An 18195-nucleotide genomic window follows, 5' to 3' on the forward strand; every position below is an offset into this window, starting at 1 on the left:
ATTTAAAAGTTTTAATGACCTGATTTTAAGCTTCAGTTTACATTTCTATGCACAAATTGACAAAGTTTGCTGATTCTAGGACTCATATCTACATGAGTCTAAAAAAGAGTTATGCCATATATGGCCATGTCATCTTAATTATAGGTCAGTGACCTTGATTTAGAGTGCTACACACCTTCTACTTATGATACATTAACTGACCAAGTTTGATGACTTAGACCAAATAATTGTCCAGTTACAAGTCAGCCAAGATTTTGCCATATTTGGCCATATTGTCTTTAAAATCAAAAGGTCAAAGTGACCTAACTTTATTTATCTCTACCTAACAGACGGAGAAAGATCGTAGAGAATGGAAGCTCTCTACTGCCGACCCTCAAGACCGAAAAGAATGGAGATCTGAGGTGAGATCTGCCATGCATGCAGCTAGCCAGATACCTGGAAGGGGGCCCACTAGTGTGGACACTACCCGTAATTCTGCACGGAAATAAAAATGAACCGACAACAACAACTTCTAAGATGTATCAACTCAATTGGATCATGCGTTTGTCCTTTTCTGTAACCGGTAAGAAGACTCAGACGTGGATTGGCGCAAGAATTGCATCAAATCGATGCATTTCTTAGCCAGAAGTGCCCCTGTAGATGAAGTTAAAAGGCCAGAACCGAATCCCTGTATAATATGTTATTTAGATTTTCACCAAAGATTCAGTTTTGGTATCATTAACGTCTTATTCACTCTAATACATAAACATATAAGTGGAAATTGATAGTGATAGAATACTTCAGAGATGTATGATATCTTAGATGCATTTGAAAGCTCACATTTCATATTGTAACGTACGATTGTGACGTCATAATTACATTTGTGTACACATGGCTACAGACTCTGATGGCGTCGATCCACATACGAGGTTCATTTGTGGTTACGGAAATAGCCGAGTAGTTACGATTGTTGGGAGCTGTTGTCATCACTCGATTGGTATCAGCTGTCAAATTTTGGTGATTCATAGTATTAAGTTTACTTACGAGCCGGACACATACATGTAGCAGGACAGATGGACGGACAGGATCACCATAACATAGCACGCCCCAGATGCGCGTATAAAAATCATAACATAGCATGCCCCAGACGCGCGAATAAAAATCATACACCTGTATTTGGTATATTTTCAATCTTTACAAACTAACATGCATAATTCATTAAAATATTGAATACTGCTTGCAATAACACTTAATGTATCCTGGTTGAACTTAACTTTAAAAAAAGGCTTAAAATTAAATGAAATGAAATCTTTTGAATATACCCTTGATTACACCACAGGCACTCGCTGTTTTAGACATCTATAATAAAAACAATTGTCTTCCTATAGACAAAATATTCACAAGGTATATCATTTGGCCATCTTGGTTTCCTTTTTTACCAGCTACATTGCTTACAATTTTAAGCAAAGTTTTGATATGATAGACTCAACTCTGTCAAGGTCTTGCCTCTCACATCATCTTGGTGAACTGGACATAAAGTCCATTTATTAACCTTATTCAGCCGTCAAATATCGTCTACTGCTTCTCAAACACAACAAACCGCTGAAGTAAGGACGGAAGTTGACATAATTTTGGGACAGCCCTTTTTTCATAGGTCAATAAAATTAAAAATAGTAAATATTATAATTAGCAGTAAATATGTCAGATACCAATGGATCTTGAACACTTTATCTATCTTATTTCATTTTTTTCAACGTTAAACTTATTCATGCATTCATTTAATTAAAACAAGAGGTACTGCTCACCCGCTTACCCCAATCTCCCAAAGAGTGTTGTTAGTAGGTATAAATTACCTCTTTCCTGAGTGTAAAAATATGGTATGCCTTTGTAGAAGAAAAAGGAAGATATAGTCTGAACACAAATCCATGGCATAAACCTATAATTTTGACCTTGAGATCAAAGGTCAAGGTCATAAAAATTAATGTACATGACACATAGTCTCATGGTGATACACCCATGTCTTATGGTATGACTATGTCAAAACCCTATAATTAATTTTGACCTTGAGGTCATAGTTCAAGGTCATATAGAGGTCATGAAGGTACCCGACACATCATCTCATGGTGATACACTCATGTGTCAAATATGGTATGCCTATGTCAAAGAACAAAGAAGTCATGGCACTGACACAAATCCATTGTAAAAACCTTTAATTTTGACCTTGAGGTCAAGGTTATATAGAGGTCATGAAGGTACATGACACATCGTCTTATGGTGATCCACCTGTGTGCCAAATATGGTATGCCTAAGTCAAAGAACAAAAGTTATGGCCCGGACACGAATCTGCACAGACAGACGGACAGACAGACAGTGATTCCTATATACCCCCCCCCCCCTATATAATTATTTGAAAGTAAATTTTATGCCATACGTAATATTTAAGAAAAGTTCACAATAACTGAATATTAACACCTACACACACGTACACATGGGCATACTCTCAAACGTTCACAGTGACATTTATACAGCCAAATGTCTGTAAATTTTCAGTGTTGTCACAATGGGTGACAAACCTTAGTGGGATGGAGTCATAGCAAAAAAAAAGGGGGGGGACAATCATGAGCATTTCCAATGTTGTTTTGGCATTGCGATAGATTTACTAAACTTCCCATGCCAGCCTGTTCCAAAACCACACAATTGTGCTCCCCCCCCCCCCCCCCCCTTTCCCCCTCGCACAAGCATCAGAGGTACATCAGCAAGGGAATTCTCATTTGCATGATTATGTCAACTTCCGTCCTTACTTCAGCAGTTTGTCGCATTTGAGAAGCAGTAGATGATTTTGACGGTTGATTAGAGCCAATTAATGGACTTTATTTCCAGTTCACCATAACAATGCAAGGGATAAGACATTGACAGATTTGATTCTAAACAGTAGAGGTCTAATTATCATATTGAACTTTTAGCCGAAAATTGCAAGCGATGCATCTGGGGAAAAAAGAAAACCAAGATGGCGGCATGATATACCTTGTGAATATTTTGTTTATAGAAAGACAATTTTTTTAATTACAGATATCTAAAACGTCGAGTGCCTGTGGATTATACATAATTATCAATATTGCCTGTTGAATGTTCCTATAGTATACTAGTTTTCATCTCCAAAAGCTAGCAAAATTACACAATTTTACATTTGCACCATTTGGACATTCTACATTTTAATTTTGATATCGTTAGGCTTACCTGCATGGATGTGTGGGACAGGTCATTTTCAATTCTAATCATCCACGCTATGTTACCACTGGGCCCCCTTATAAATATCTCTGCCCAGCCAGAACACCAGCAAGCACACATGTTACGCTGGAACACACGGCCATCAGAGGAATGCTTCCTCTGAATCCCTACAAATGAGCCTTCATGACACAAATATATCACAGATTTACATCTACAATGACCTAACAGCAAATCTTTCATGTTATATTTTTACCGATTTTTACTACATAAAACAAGGGTTCCACAAACGGTGCAACACTCGACTATCATACGCCCGATGAGCCTGTTAGCACATTATGCACTCTGAATTGATATCATACACATTCCCAACTGGTCATGGTGCACTAATCTATCTAACACATGAACTGATTATGTATTTCCCTGAGGACTTATAACCCTCCCCCGGAAGCTTGTGACTAAATTTCAGGGCAATATCTGTATCTATAAGGAAAACAAGGTTTTTCTATTAAGTGCTACTATGACCTTGACCTTGAGAAACAACAGGCATCCTCCTCTTGGCATAAAGTGTATGTGTAACAAATATGATGATCCTAACCCCAACGGTTTGGTCTGAATCCTGCCTACAAGGTTACAATACTAAGTGATACTATGACCTTGACCTTTGACCTACTTGGCATAAAGAGTATGTGTACCAAGTTTGACGATACCAGCCCCAATAGTTCAGTCTGTATACTGCCTACAAGGTCTTCCTATCAACTGATACTATGACCTTGAACTTTGACCTTGAAAAACCACAGACATCTTCTTCTCATTATGGAGATCAAATGTACCAAGTTGTAAGATCCTGGAGCTTATGGTGTATTTTGCATTTTGCCTACAAGGTCCAGACAAATAGACAGACAGAGCCATACCATATAAATACATCCTGTCTTTGAGAGGATATTAAAAAAAATTGGAATTTTTTTTCACATCATAATTTTAAGATCTAAAGAATATCACAGAAAAATTGCAAAAATGCTTATGTGTGAAAGATGTTGAACATTTGATGACCTAAATTCCAGATCTAGGACTATAAAACTTAAGAGATGAGCTCACTCTTGATCTAAGCCTCACTTGTAAAAGGACATGGACACGATTTCAGCTGAAAATTTTCAATTTTTAATGTTTACAATTTCTAAAGATCAACCAAAATTTTAATATCAGTTGTTGAGTTAAAAGTGAGAAAAAGCACTCACAATTCTTCAATATGTAAACAAGGCTCGTGCCATGTTTTTGTTTACATATAGATTGCTGAATAGAAAATAGCATGTTTAAAGCAAAATGAGATGTGTCAAACACTAGAAACTATCTAATTATGTTCAGAATTAACTTGTAAATTGAAAAAATCTGCTTTAAAGGTAATGTTTACTAGTATATTTAACATATATAAACAAAAACACATGAGCCTTGTTTACATAACAAAGACTTGTGAGCTCTGCATCTCCCATGTACCTCAACAACCGACATTAAAATTTTTGCTGACTATTAGAAATATTTTAGTTTAGCATTCTAGATATTGAAAATGGAAAAATAAAATTTGAAAATTTTCAGCTCAAATCGTGTCCATGCCCCTTTAAAAAAGTAACATACAATAAAAAGTGAGACTTAAATCAAAAGTGAGTTTGTTTAAGTTTTATTGCATTGGAGCCTGGACTCAAGAAGATGACCAAGGGGCAATGAATTTCACAAGTTTGGTAGAGACCTCCTTCCTCATCATAACTGGGGACACATTTTGCCTCTTTGATGTCTGGGAAAAGAAGATTTTTTAAAGATTCCATGATTACTTAATGGTTTTAGCCTCAGGGGCAGAGAACCATGATATTCACATTTTATGTTCCCCATACCCAATAAATGCTATAAATCAACTTTAAAAGTAAATATTGACCTAATACACATAGTATCTGTAAAAAGTAAATATTGACCTAATACACATAGTATCTGTAAAAAGTAAATATTGACCTAATACACATAGTATCTGTAAAGAAGTTGAAAATGTTCAAAATGATAATGCACAATGACCGACCAAAACAGATTACATAAAGCCTCCTGAGTCACCCGGGTGACCCAAAACCTAATACTATACATGATTTATGGTCTCTGTATATATAAATTATATTACAGATACTTTTTACCACAATAGGGTAAGCATGTTAATTGGTTTTTATTTTTCATTGAAGACAAAAAATCATGCCATTTGAATATTACCCATTAGGAAAGCCTCCATAGCCTCAGTCTCAAGACCAAGTTTTGCAGGAGTGTGATCTGAGAGGGATGATCCAGTCTGTGTGCCAACATCCTGTTCCACAGTGCTATCTGGATTGTCAAGTAAATCATCAAATGACAATTTGGACTGAATCCCAATATCATCTGCACTTGCCCTGCTCTCTATTGTGGATGAAGTTCGAGCAACAAAGGCCGACTTGTGGCGCCTCCTGTTGGAAGAAGTGGGTGGAGGAGTTGGTTTTGTTTCAGGAGGTTCATTCTGATACAGAGCCAGACATTTGTCACACAGGCCTGTGTTGTTTGTTTTATTTCCTCCACCTCCACTTGTTGTTATAGTAATCACTTTGTTTCCTAACAGCCATGTTTGTGATTGTCCACCATTCAGCAAAAATTCAGCCACTGGTGACCTATATAAACACATCCTTAAATCAGGAAAATAACTCACAAACTTACATGAAAATTTACATTTTATTCAAGATTTCATAAAATAGGATTAAAAAAGTTGGGCCTTATAAATGCTTTTGGGTGTAGAGGAAGACACTCATTCACCGTGTAGGAATGGCACTGTAGTTTCCATATGTGTAGCGTGACATGACATCTAGACAGGTCTCTGTTAGCTCATAATGATACTGAGAGAGTTTGTTATCTACAGGGGCCTGCAAATTTTGACGAGAAACGGCAGATCCAGAATACATCCTTCTGCGGCTGGAAGAAAATGTCAAAATGCAAAAAAGTACACGCAATTAAAAACGATCTGTTTTCTGAAAATTTTCTGTTACAGTAATAATACATTATACACGGGATTTAAAACCAACTCTCATTGCCTACTTTCTATAAGCAGCCTCGTTGAAGCTGTTGGATCGACTCCGGTCACTGGAGTCCTGGTTTTGATTCTGTTGCTGATGGATAATGGAGTTTTCTTCAAACTGTTGTATAATGTTAGCTTGTAATCCCTAACAAAATATGAAAAACAAAAGGATTGGTTTGTAAAGAATTGATGACTGTCAACGAAAAACACAGAGGAAGATAGCTTTTAACATATAACAAAATGATTATAAGTTCTGGGCATTGAGGAATTTATTCTTACTGGTCTGCAGCCTCTGTATACTGTATAGTAATTCTCATTAACTGTACACTGAATGTAAGTAAATCAACACACCTTCTGGATGAATTTGACAAAACTTTTTCTAAAGGGGAGTCGGCATCGTATGAACCAAATGGCTATGACATGGTGAGCTAACGACACAGTGTAATGGCTGAATCTGAAATATTCAGAAAGAGTGTTTAGCTTTTATGCATTACACTGTAATAATGTTTGGAGTATTTCTGCTTCCACAATTCAGTAGCATACATGAATAATCTAAAAGTGCATGTGTGACAAGAAATGTAGCAGGAATTCTGAATGCATGATGGAAGCGATTTTAATGAGAAACATACTTAAATGGATTGGTGTAGGGTAGAGCTATAGCAAACACACTGAGGTACTCCTCCTCTACAAAGTTAGCGTACATCCGAGGAATCCGGACAATACCTACAAGTAAACACCACTCAGATATCAATTCATACATCCGAGGAATCCGCACAAAACCTTCTGCTTACTTGATAAGATTGTCAGTAACTCAGCATTTATCAGTCACTCAGCCTTCTCACGACTTCTGCTTACTTGATAAGATTGCCAGTAACTCAGTATTTATCAGTCACTCAGCCTTTTCACGACTTCTGCTTACTTGATAAGATTGCCAGTAACTCAGTATTTATCAGTCACTCAGCCTTTTCACGACTTCTGCTTACTTGATAAGATTGCCAGTAACTCAGTATTTATCAGTCACTCAGCCTTCTCACGACTTCTGCTTACTTGATAAGAATGCCAGTAACTCAGTATTTATCAGTCACTCAGCTTTCTCACGACTTCTGCTTACTTGATAAGAATGCCAGTACTGGTATAGCCATATGGACCGTGGCGGAGATTTTCGACAGCTGCAGTAAGACAGAAGGTAACAATCGCATCATAACGTCCTGCATTTCCAGAGTACAAATCCTCAGCGAGTTTGTGCAAGTCTTGGCACACTTAGACACCAATCCAAACTCCAAGCACTTAATCATCTCTCTCTGTCAAAACAGGAACAAAAAAACTGTGAGAGGTTGCCCACACTTTGGAGTAATTAACAAAAGTATTTACAATTTTGAATAAATCTCACAAAAAATAGAGGCATAGTTATAACATAAATCACCCAATTTAAGTGCCAAATCAAATAATAAAAAGGACAAAAATATAATTTTTGCATAAAACCATGAGGTTTCCTTGACAAATTTTTTTTATGATAACTTTTGAATATACATGGAGAATTATATAAACATGTTGAACATTCCACAAAATTGTTTCTGATGAATCCAAGAAGATAGTGGAAGTAAAGTATAGTGAATTACTATATTCTATTATACCAAAGTGACTACAATATCTTGATACATAAGTTACTTATATGTACTTTTTAAACACATCAAGCCAGACACTTACTGCTCGGTTTTTGTCTAAATATCTGTGGTAGGACACCATGGAAGCCAATACCGGAAACACAAACGTGTGGAAATCTGACCTTGTGAACCTTCCTGATGGGGTGCCATGAAGTTTCTCAGGGAAATTCAATAGTCGATCATTCACCTGTGTTCAAAAACCCCATAAAATGAGAATATTAATCAAGAAAAAACAACATTCATTTCATTCAAACATATGTTATACATTAAGCCTTTATAGGACATTCATACCATGGCACAGAGTTGATGACACAAGGAATTAATAAGGTCATGCTTCCCTGACAATATGAGGGTTTTGTTCTGTAAAAGTAATGGTAGATTGACCAGGACCCGCTCCAGCACTTCCCAGTCTGTGTCCTGAAATAAAACATGTAAACTGTTTCCTTTTATACTGCCAATTCTGGTCATTAATCAAAACAGAAGGATGATGGGATAGAGAGCTCAATAATAACAGATCAGTGAGTGGAATGGCAATAGGAGAGAGAGTGAGAATTTAGCAATGAGCAGGACTGGCTTACAATTTTACTTCCAGGATAGTACAAAATGTATAAAGCAGAGCACTGCAAGTCATCTGGAAAATTCTTATAAAAGTATCAACCAAAGGCTGAAGTAATGAAAACAATTTCTGTTAAAAGGCAAAGGCCTCTAGCTTATCTATGAGTACCTGTAAATGTGTGATAGAAATATCTTGATTAGGTAGGGGTTGATGTAATTTACTTACACTTTCTAAACATGACAGAAATACACTGAACGACTTCTCGTAGTCCAGGTACGCAGACTCGGACCACAGAAATGCCACTGTGTGTGTAGGAATGGAACTGTTCTCATCCTTAGTGTCACAGAACTGAGGTTGACTGTACAGAATGTAGAGGCTCATTGTTAAAAAAAAATCAATATACAAAGTACACTGAGACTACACATGGACTAATAAAACAACAGAATGCATCAGTTTCTTTTACGGTAGATCATTTACTGTTACACAGATACTTTAGGCCACATCAAATCGATTCTCTGGTTCTCAGACAATTGTTTTTCAAAAAATGGGTAGGTAGGTAGGGGTTTTAGTTTTTCAATTTATCTCCATGTCACAAATGGGTAGGGATTTTTTGTCCGTGATTTTTTTCTTGTGTTGTGAAAAAAGTTAAGAGTTTTACAAATGGTATTGAAAACCGTATAGCTTCTTTTCATTCTGCTTCTTGTCTTCTTTTATATGTATGCCATGCTTTTATTTTGTAGATCTTTATGCAAATAAAGTGAATACAAAATAGTATGTTTTTTATCATTTTATTCAAGTATACAAAAACTACTTCCTGTAAATGTTTGGCAAGGTCATGAATTGTAAAGGAATTGTTGAAAAAACCTTATCGCTGTCAGCAGTTTTAATTGTTTCGACCTACAAAAACGTCGTACTTCAACTCGGCCTTGCTTTCATCAATTTGTTCCTTCACGGTTTCAATTTCTTTAAATTCACCGCCCAGAAGTTTCTTGCAAAGCGTATCAACTGTCAAGGACGAGTCTACCGGTATAATTATCCATGGAACAATCTGTTTTGAGTTAAAAATAATCTCAATGCTGACAAGAACTGTTTCTGTCACCATATTGTTTACATCAACTAAGCAGCACGTCTTATTCAGCAAGGCGCTTTACGATTTTGGCGCCAAAACACAAATTTTATTTTGACAGATCAAATACGGGCGGCGGTGATTTTTTTCCGGGGCGCCAATAAACTCGTGTCAGCAGCCAATTTTTTTGGGGGGCGGCGGTGTCTGAGAACCAGAGAATCGATTTGATGTGGCCTTATATAACAATGATTTAACTTTTAGAATATATAGAAAACACAATAAAACAAACACACACGTACAATCACGTCTATTACATGTACATTGCATTCATATAAAACATTTCTCTTACATTTCTTCACAACTAAGGTAAGGACTAAATGCCAGGTGGGCATCAATGTTCTTGTCCAGAAAGCCAAGCCGGTACAAATTGTCTGCTCTCATCAGAAGCAAAACTTCAACTACCTGTCAAGGAAAGTCCAGAATATGGTGCTTCCAAAGGAAAGAGTTTTACGTCCATGTATATTTAGAATGGAATAGAACACGAAATGATGTTAGTACCACTGCACTAGTCATGTAGCAAAGCCAAGATAGAGTACTCAAAAGTTATAAAAACATCATCATTATTACTCTCATGTAAGAGGTACAGTGTGTATGTACTAATTAGACTAATTTGCTGTCTACATTACTTGTATAAGGGGTGCATATTTGACTTCTTGCTATCTAGATTTTCTGGGTAAATGAATACTGTGGTTTCATGACTTTTTGTTAAACACAAATTTTTGTGCCCCATTTTGTAGCATTGCTTGCTAGGTTCAAGGTCCATAACTCTTTCAAAAACAAGTCAACAAAGCCCAAACTCAAACTTAAGCTGCAGCCCATTGATATAAGTGCATGTTTAAAATTTCAACTTAATAGCTGCAGGGATAACCAAAAAAGGTCCGGAAAACTATCAAGGCCTAAAATAAGTTAAGGGTCCTTCACTCTTTAAAAATGAACGAAAAAGTGAGCAAACTCACATACCCCACAATTAATGACAATGTTACACAGAATTCATGGCAATGCTATGGATTGATTGAATGGATATTGTTTAACGTCCCTCTCGAGAATTTTCACTCATATGGAGACGTCACCATTGCTGGTGAAGGGCTGCAAAATTTAGGCCTATGCTCAGCACTTATGACCTTTGAGCAGGGAGGGACTGTTTACTAGTATATTTAATTTTGGCAAAATTTTTAAGTTTAAAAGGCATAACTCCCAGAGAGAAAAAAAAGTTGAAGTTCAAAAGGGACATAACTCCCAGAAATAACATCAAATCAGAATTTCTTGCTAAGGGCTATTCCAGTAAAAAAAAATATGAGGGGGGGGGGGGGAGGGAGGGAAGGCACTTTATTTTTAAGACAGCCACCCATACAATTAAATTTTCCTCTGCTACCACCACCCATACAATTAGATTCTCCCCTGCCACCACCACCCATACAAATAAGATAAAGAATTTAATACTGAAATCGCCTGTATATATTAAGATTTTCCTTTAAAGGTAGAGTTTAGTTTCAACAAATTCAAATTGGTTTTAATCCTATATATTTACATTCACTGAATCTTTTCTCTTATATTTTCGGTTTTCTAGTACCACCTGTCTGCATAATCTTTACCAAGTCAAAGGTCAAATGGGGTATTGACTGTTTCATTTAACGTAACAAATGGATCAACCATATGATATTTTAGAACTTAATTCTAGTTTATAGTTTTTAAAATGCATCAAAATATAAACAATAAACTGTCTTTCTTTGTTGTTTCATCGGGAGATGAAGGTACATGTAGCAATCATTGCAGGAAAAAATTACATATTTTGGTTTCCAATGCAATTTTGGTAGGGAGAAAAAAAGGATGATCTCAGCATATAAAATGAAAGAAAAAATGCAATTTATTTTGTATACTCTGGAAACATGTGAGTTGTAGAAACCTAGCTCTGTTTCCTTATTATAAACAAACAGTTTCACTAGACTAATGATGTAGGATATTGTCATATCATTTCTGGACTAGATGTGCATGTCCTTTTTACTCATGTCATGATCTGGGTGCTTGTTAATTGTTGAAATGACAAGAAGTTGGGGTTTTTTTTAATGATAGAAATTATAAAACTAAATAAAATATGAATATATTATACCACTTAAAATTTAAATTCACATATATTGTTACTCTCTTTATTGCTTTTAAAAGACAAGTGTCTTATTACATCAGTTACAATATGTATACATAAAATGGCATTGTATAGCGGTGTACCAATTCAAGCAAGCAACGGAGAACTTTTCAACGAGTTAGGTTTTCTCGCAACTTCAGTGCAAGACATAGATATTTCCCTAAATTACAAAGTGTATGCATATAGATTGTGACTTTTTTCCTTTGATTTTCCCCCCTACAATCTCTCGTACAGGAAACTCGCAAATATTCCATTTAAAATTTCAGTCCCAAGCATAATATTTACCTGATTTATATCGAAATCAGGCAAATTTTCCACCCTGTTAAACGTAATGGTATACCAGGTGGGAGATTTCATATCCGAATTACCCCGCACATATCAAAGTCTGTCGAAATTCACACCTTCGGAAACAACGGTCTCGATTCCCTGATCCTTGATTTTGTTAAATAAACAACAACTCGGGCTTTGGTAATTAACCTCACACGACGCTGCATGTTAATTACACGTTAACCAATTGATAGCTTGGGTATAATAATTGATTCAGAGTGCCGATTAAACAAGATCATCGCCGAACTATTACCTGTGCATTTTAAAACGAAAGTGTTAGGGGCGATAATTCCCAGAATAGCCATGCTCGACTGAAATCAAAAGTAGGAATCGCGTTGTAATAAAAACAAGAGGTACTGTGAGCAATGCTCACTAAGAATACCCCCCGCTTACCCCAATCTCCCAAAGGGTGTTGGTAATAGGTATAAACTACCTCTTTTCTGAGTGTAAAAAACAAATGGCATGACAAACCGAACCACATTGCTACTTCGATGTCCAGTGCGTGTGACTTTTGACCTTTTGACCCCAAAATCGATAGGGAACATCTTCATCCCATGGGTAGTCCATATGTATGATATGGTGACTGTAGGTGGAAAGGATAACGCTTTAAAGCCCGGAAACCATATTGCTACTTCGATGTCCAGTGTACTTGACCTTTGACCTTTTGACCCCAAAATCGATAGGGAACATCTTCATCCCATGGGTAGTCCATATGTATGATATGGTGACTGTAGGTGGAAAGGATAACACTTTAGAGCCCGGAAACCATATTGCTACTTCGATGTCCAGTGCGCTTGACCTTTGACCCTTTGACCCCAAAATCGATAGGGAACATCTTCATCCCATGGGTAGTCCATATATATGATATGGTGACGGTAGGTGGAAAGGATAACGCTTTAGAGCCCGGAAACCATATTGCTACTTCGATGTCCAGTGCGCTTGACCTTTGACCTTTTGACCCCAAAATCGATAGGGAACATCTTCATCCCATGGGTAGTCCATATATATGATATGGTGACGGTAGGTGGAAAGGATAATGCTTTAGAGCCCGGAAACCATTGCGTCTACAGACGGACGGACGGACAGACAGACGGACAACCCGATTCCAGTATACCCCCCCCCACAACTTGTTGCGGGGGGTATAAAAATGTAGTCGTTTCATAAAGGTGAAATTACACGAAAAGGTTGTAAAACTCATGATCGTTGGTTGCGTTAGACAGGTGGTCGTTTAGGACAGGTACAGTGTACAATAGGTTGGGTAACGCCTTGGAGGGGAAAGTTTGACAGTAACATTGAGTTATCTGCCCATTTATCAATCTTTTTTTCGTACTTAATGTAGGATGGCTCTACTTTCCTTCTTCTTTTGTAATAAAAGATACATAACGTGATACGTTTTCATTTTTATCATAATTCACAGGCACCCATGTTTTTTTTTTTAACCTGGAAGACAACCACCCATACAAATATATTTTCCAAAATCACCCCCACCTATCCAAAAAAATATCGGCTGCCGTCCCTCCCCCCATTATGTTTTTTGCTGGAATAGCCCTAATATGCACATCTACACAGCAATTCTGTATTATGAAATTCAGTTAAGCAGTTTCATAGGATTTGTACTGACAAAAACTGGACTGACAGACGGACAGGTCAAAATCATTATACCCTCTGCAACTTGTTGTGTGGGGCATAAATAGGCGAACAATTAATGAAACCAGTACATCAGAATGAAATCCATCATGCTTACGTTTTTCCTGATCTGTACTGCAGTGTGACTGGAAAATTTCTTTGGTTCCGTGTACTGCTGCTTCATGTGCATCACTAACAGGTCATAAATCTTTAAACATTGACTAGAAGGATCTGTGTATAACTTTTGCTAAAAGAAAAGAACCATAACATGCAATTAATGGCCACTCCACTGAATATACACAATACCAGAGTTTACAATGATAAAAATCAAGTTATATTTAACATGCTCACTTCTTTATTCGGATATATTTCATAAAAAGTATTCAACTTTATAAACAGTGTACAGTTATACTGGATGTTTTGCATGCTCATAACATCATTTATATATTCATTACTGATTTGATAGCATGTTCGTTGAAAACAATGCATTTTGCACATACATATGTATTTTAGTTCATCCACAATTTTTCTGTTGGGTAATATCACCCACCTTGAAGAGCTCGACCAATCCTAGCATGGCTGTTTTCACATCTTCTAACTGGTTCTCCTCAAGCTGCAGGATGACATCTGACCCCTCGACCTTTGGATAAGGTGAGGCTAAACGAGCCATCAGGGGTTTACTTATTAACTGTGATGGGAAAATCCGTAACTTTGCATTATTCTTCTAAAATGCTTCATTCCAAAACTGACATTTGTTAATCATAATTTCAGTTTAAAATCATTGGATGGTTATTGTTTACACATTGAGAGAGAGAGAGAGAGAGAGAGAGAGAGAGAGAGAGAGAGAGAGAGAGAGATACATATATATATATGTGTATATACACACACACACAACACTTCACCTCACATAGTGACATGTATAAAGAAATCATTACACAAACAGTTATTAAAACAAAATTAAAAACAAACCTTTTCTATGATTTCCATTATTTCCACAAAACATGAAGGACTACATCCACTAGCCAGCAACAGCAACATGTCAGCTGCGACCTTTCTGACCTGGGGGTCATTGTCAGTATCAATATGGCACAGATGGGGCAACACTACTCGGTTTATCAACACATCCTATGTCAATGAAAACACTGTATCAATCAGATTGAAATTAAGAAAACATTTCAATTTGAGACTAAAAACTAAGATTTAATATGCATTACTTACCTCATGCATGTGTCTGTTGATACTGAGTACTAGAGAGCTTACCTCATGGATATGTCTGTTGATACTGAGTACTAGAGAGAGCTTACCTCATGCATGTGTCTGTTAATACTGAGTACTAGAGAGAGCTTACCTCATACATGTGTCTGTTGATACTGAGTACTAGAGAGAGCTTACCTCATGGATGTGTCTGTTGATACTGAGTACTAGAGAGAGCTTACTTCATGAATATGTCTGTTGATACTGAGTACTAGAGAGCTTACCTCATGCATGTGTCTGTTGATATTGAGTACTAGAGAGATTACCTCATGGATATGTCTGTTGATACTGAGTACTAGAGAGATTACCTCATGGATGTGTCTGTTGATGCTGAGTACTAGAGAGCTTACCTCATGAATATGTCTGTTGATACTGAGTACTAGAGAGCTTACCTCATGGATGTGTCTGTTGATACTGAGTACTAGAGAGAGCTTACCTCATGGATATGTCTGTTGATACTGAGTACTAGAGAGCTTACCTCATGGATGTGTCTGTTGATACTGAGTACTAGAGAGAGCTTACCTCATGGATGTGTCTGTTGATACTGAGTACTAGAGAGAGCTTACCTCATGCATGTGTCTGTTGATACTGAGTACTAGAGAGAGCTTACCTCATGGATATGTCTGTTGATACTGAGTACTAGAGAGCTTACCTCATGGATGTGTCTGTTGATACTGAGTACTAGAGAGAGCTTACCTCATGGATATGTCTGTTGATACTGAGTACTAGAGAGAGCTTACCTCATGGATATGTCTGTTGATACCGAGTACTAGAGAGCTTACCTCATGGATGTGTCTGTTGATGCTGAGTACTAGAGAGCTTACCTCATGGATGTGTCTATTGATACTGAGTACTAGAGAGCTTACCTCATGGATATGTCTGTTGATACTGAGTACTAGAGAGAGCTTACCTCATGCATGTGTCTGTTAATACTGAGTACTAGAGAGAGCTTACCTCATACATGTGTCTGTTGATACTGAGTACTAGAGAGAGCTTACCTCATGGATATGTCTGTTGATACTGAGTACTAGAGAGAGCTTACCTCATGCATGTGTCTGTTCATACTGAGTACTAGAGAGAGCTTACCTCATACATGTGTCTGTTGATACTGAGTACTAGATAGAGCTTACCTCATGGATGTGTCTGTTGGTACTGAGTACTAGAGAGAGCTTACCTCATACATGTGTCTGTTGATACTGAGTACTAGAGAGAGCTTACCTCATGGATATGTCTGTTGATACTGAGTACTAGAGAGAGCTTACCTCATGGATATGTCTGTTGGTACTGAGTACTAGAGAGCTTACCTCATGGATATGTCTGTTGATACTGAGTACTAGAGAGAGCTTACTTCATGAATATGTCTGTTGATATTGAGTACTAGAGACTTACCTCATGGATATGTCTGTTGATACTGAGTACTAGAGAGTTTACCTCATGGATATGTCTGTTGATACTGAGTACTAGAGAGCTTACCTCATGGATGTGTCTGTTGATACTGAGTACTAGAGAGCTTACCTCATGGATGTGTCTATTGATACTGAGTACTAGAGAGCTTACCTCATGGATGTGTCTGTTGATATTGAGTACTAGAGAGATTACCTCATGGATATGTCTGTTGATACTGAGTACTAGAGACTTACTTCATGGATATGTCTGTTGATACTGAGTACTAGAGAGCTTACCTCATGCATGTGTCTGTTGATATTGAGTACTAGAGAGATTACCTCATGGATGTGTCTGTTGATACTGAGTACTAGAGAGAGCTTACCTCATGGATGTGTCTGTTGATACTGAGTACTAGAGAGAGCTTACCTCATGCATGTGTCTGTTGATACTGAGTACTAGAGAGAGCTTACCTCATGGATATGTCTGTTGATACTGAGTACTAGAGAGCTTACCTCATGGATGTGTCTGTTGATACTGAGTACTAGAGAGCTTACCTCATGGATATGTCTGTTGATACTGAGTACTAGAGAGAGCTTACCTCATACATGTGTCTGTTGATACTGAGTACTAGAGAGAGCTTACCTCATGGATATGTCTGTTGATACTGAGTACTAGAGAGAGCTTACCTCATGGATATGTCTGTTGGTACTGAGTACTAGAGAGCTTACCTCATGGATATGTCTGTTGATACTGAGTACTAGAGAGAGCTTACTTCATGAATATGTCTGTTGATACTGAGTACTAGAGACTTACCTCATGGATATGTCTGTTGATACTGAGTACTAGAGAGTTTACCTCATGCATGTGTCTGTTGATACTGAGTACTAGAGAGCTTACCTCATGGATGTGTCTGTTGATACTGAGTACTAGAGAGAGCTTACCTCATGGATATGTCTGTTGATATTGAGTACTAGAGAGATTACCTCATGGATATGTCTGTTGATACTGAGTACTAGAGAGATTACCTCATGGATGTGTCTGTTGATGCTGAGTACTAGAGAGCTTACCTCATGAATATGTCTGTTGATACTGAGTACTAGAGAGCTTACCTCATGGATGTGTCTGTTGATACTGAGTACTAGAGAGAGCTTACCTCATGGATATGTCTGTTGATACTGAGTACTAGAGAGCTTACCTCATGGATGTGTCTGTTGATACTGAGTACTAGAGAGAGCTTACCTCATGGATGTGTCTGTTGATACTGAGTACTAGAGAGAGCTTACCTCATGCATGTGTCTGTTGATACTGAGTACTAGAGAGAGCTTACCTCATGGATATGTCTGTTGATACTGAGTACTAGAGAGCTTACCTCATGGATGTGTCTGTTGATACTGAGTACTAGAGAGCTTACCTCATGGATGTGTCTATTGATACTGAGTACTAGAGAGCTTACCTCATGGATATGTCTGTTGATACTGAGTACTAGAGAGAGCTTACCTCATGCATGTGTCTGTTAATACTGAGTACTAGAGAGAGCTTACCTCATACATGTGTCTGTTGATACTGAGTACTAGAGAGAGCTTACCTCATGGATATGTCTGTTGATACTGAGTACTAGAGAGAGCTTACCTCATGCATGTGTCTGTTCATACTGAGTACTAGAGAGAGCTTACCTCATACATGTGTCTGTTGATACTGAGTACTAGATAGAGCTTACCTCATGGATGTGTCTGTTGGTACTGAGTACTAGAGAGAGCTTACCTCATACATGTGTCTGTTGATACTGAGTACTAGAGAGAGCTTACCTCATGGATATGTCTGTTGATACTGAGTACTAGA

General features: G+C 37.5%; 1 protein-coding gene across 5 annotated transcripts in view; it reads right to left on the bottom strand.

The window, feature by feature from the left end:
* The window catches only part of LOC125669842 (tuberin-like), a 72998-nt gene that overhangs the window by 36006 nt on the left and 18797 nt on the right, over positions 1-18195 (bottom strand). For all 5 annotated transcript variants that reach the window (XM_056161594.1, XM_056161598.1, XM_056161597.1 and 2 more), the window contains exons 15-28: positions 14686-14841; positions 14267-14404; positions 13835-13963; positions 9913-10025; positions 8723-8855; positions 8233-8358; positions 7985-8128; positions 7389-7578; positions 6907-7000; positions 6629-6731; positions 6298-6422; positions 6019-6174; positions 5452-5876; positions 3217-3374 (exon numbers count right to left, since the gene is read on the bottom strand). In XM_056161594.1, the coding sequence (XP_056017569.1) occupies positions 3217-3374; positions 5452-5876; positions 6019-6174; positions 6298-6422; positions 6629-6731; positions 6907-7000; positions 7389-7578; positions 7985-8128; positions 8233-8358; positions 8723-8855; positions 9913-10025; positions 13835-13963; positions 14267-14404; positions 14686-14841 (2190 nt within the window). The remainder of the gene's footprint in view (positions 1-3216; positions 3375-5451; positions 5877-6018; positions 6175-6297; positions 6423-6628; positions 6732-6906; positions 7001-7388; positions 7579-7984; positions 8129-8232; positions 8359-8722; positions 8856-9912; positions 10026-13834; positions 13964-14266; positions 14405-14685; positions 14842-18195) is intronic.

Source organism: Ostrea edulis, chromosome 4 (assembly GCF_947568905.1).
Source record: "Ostrea edulis chromosome 4, xbOstEdul1.1, whole genome shotgun sequence".
NCBI lineage: Eukaryota > Metazoa > Mollusca > Bivalvia > Ostreida > Ostreidae > Ostrea > Ostrea edulis.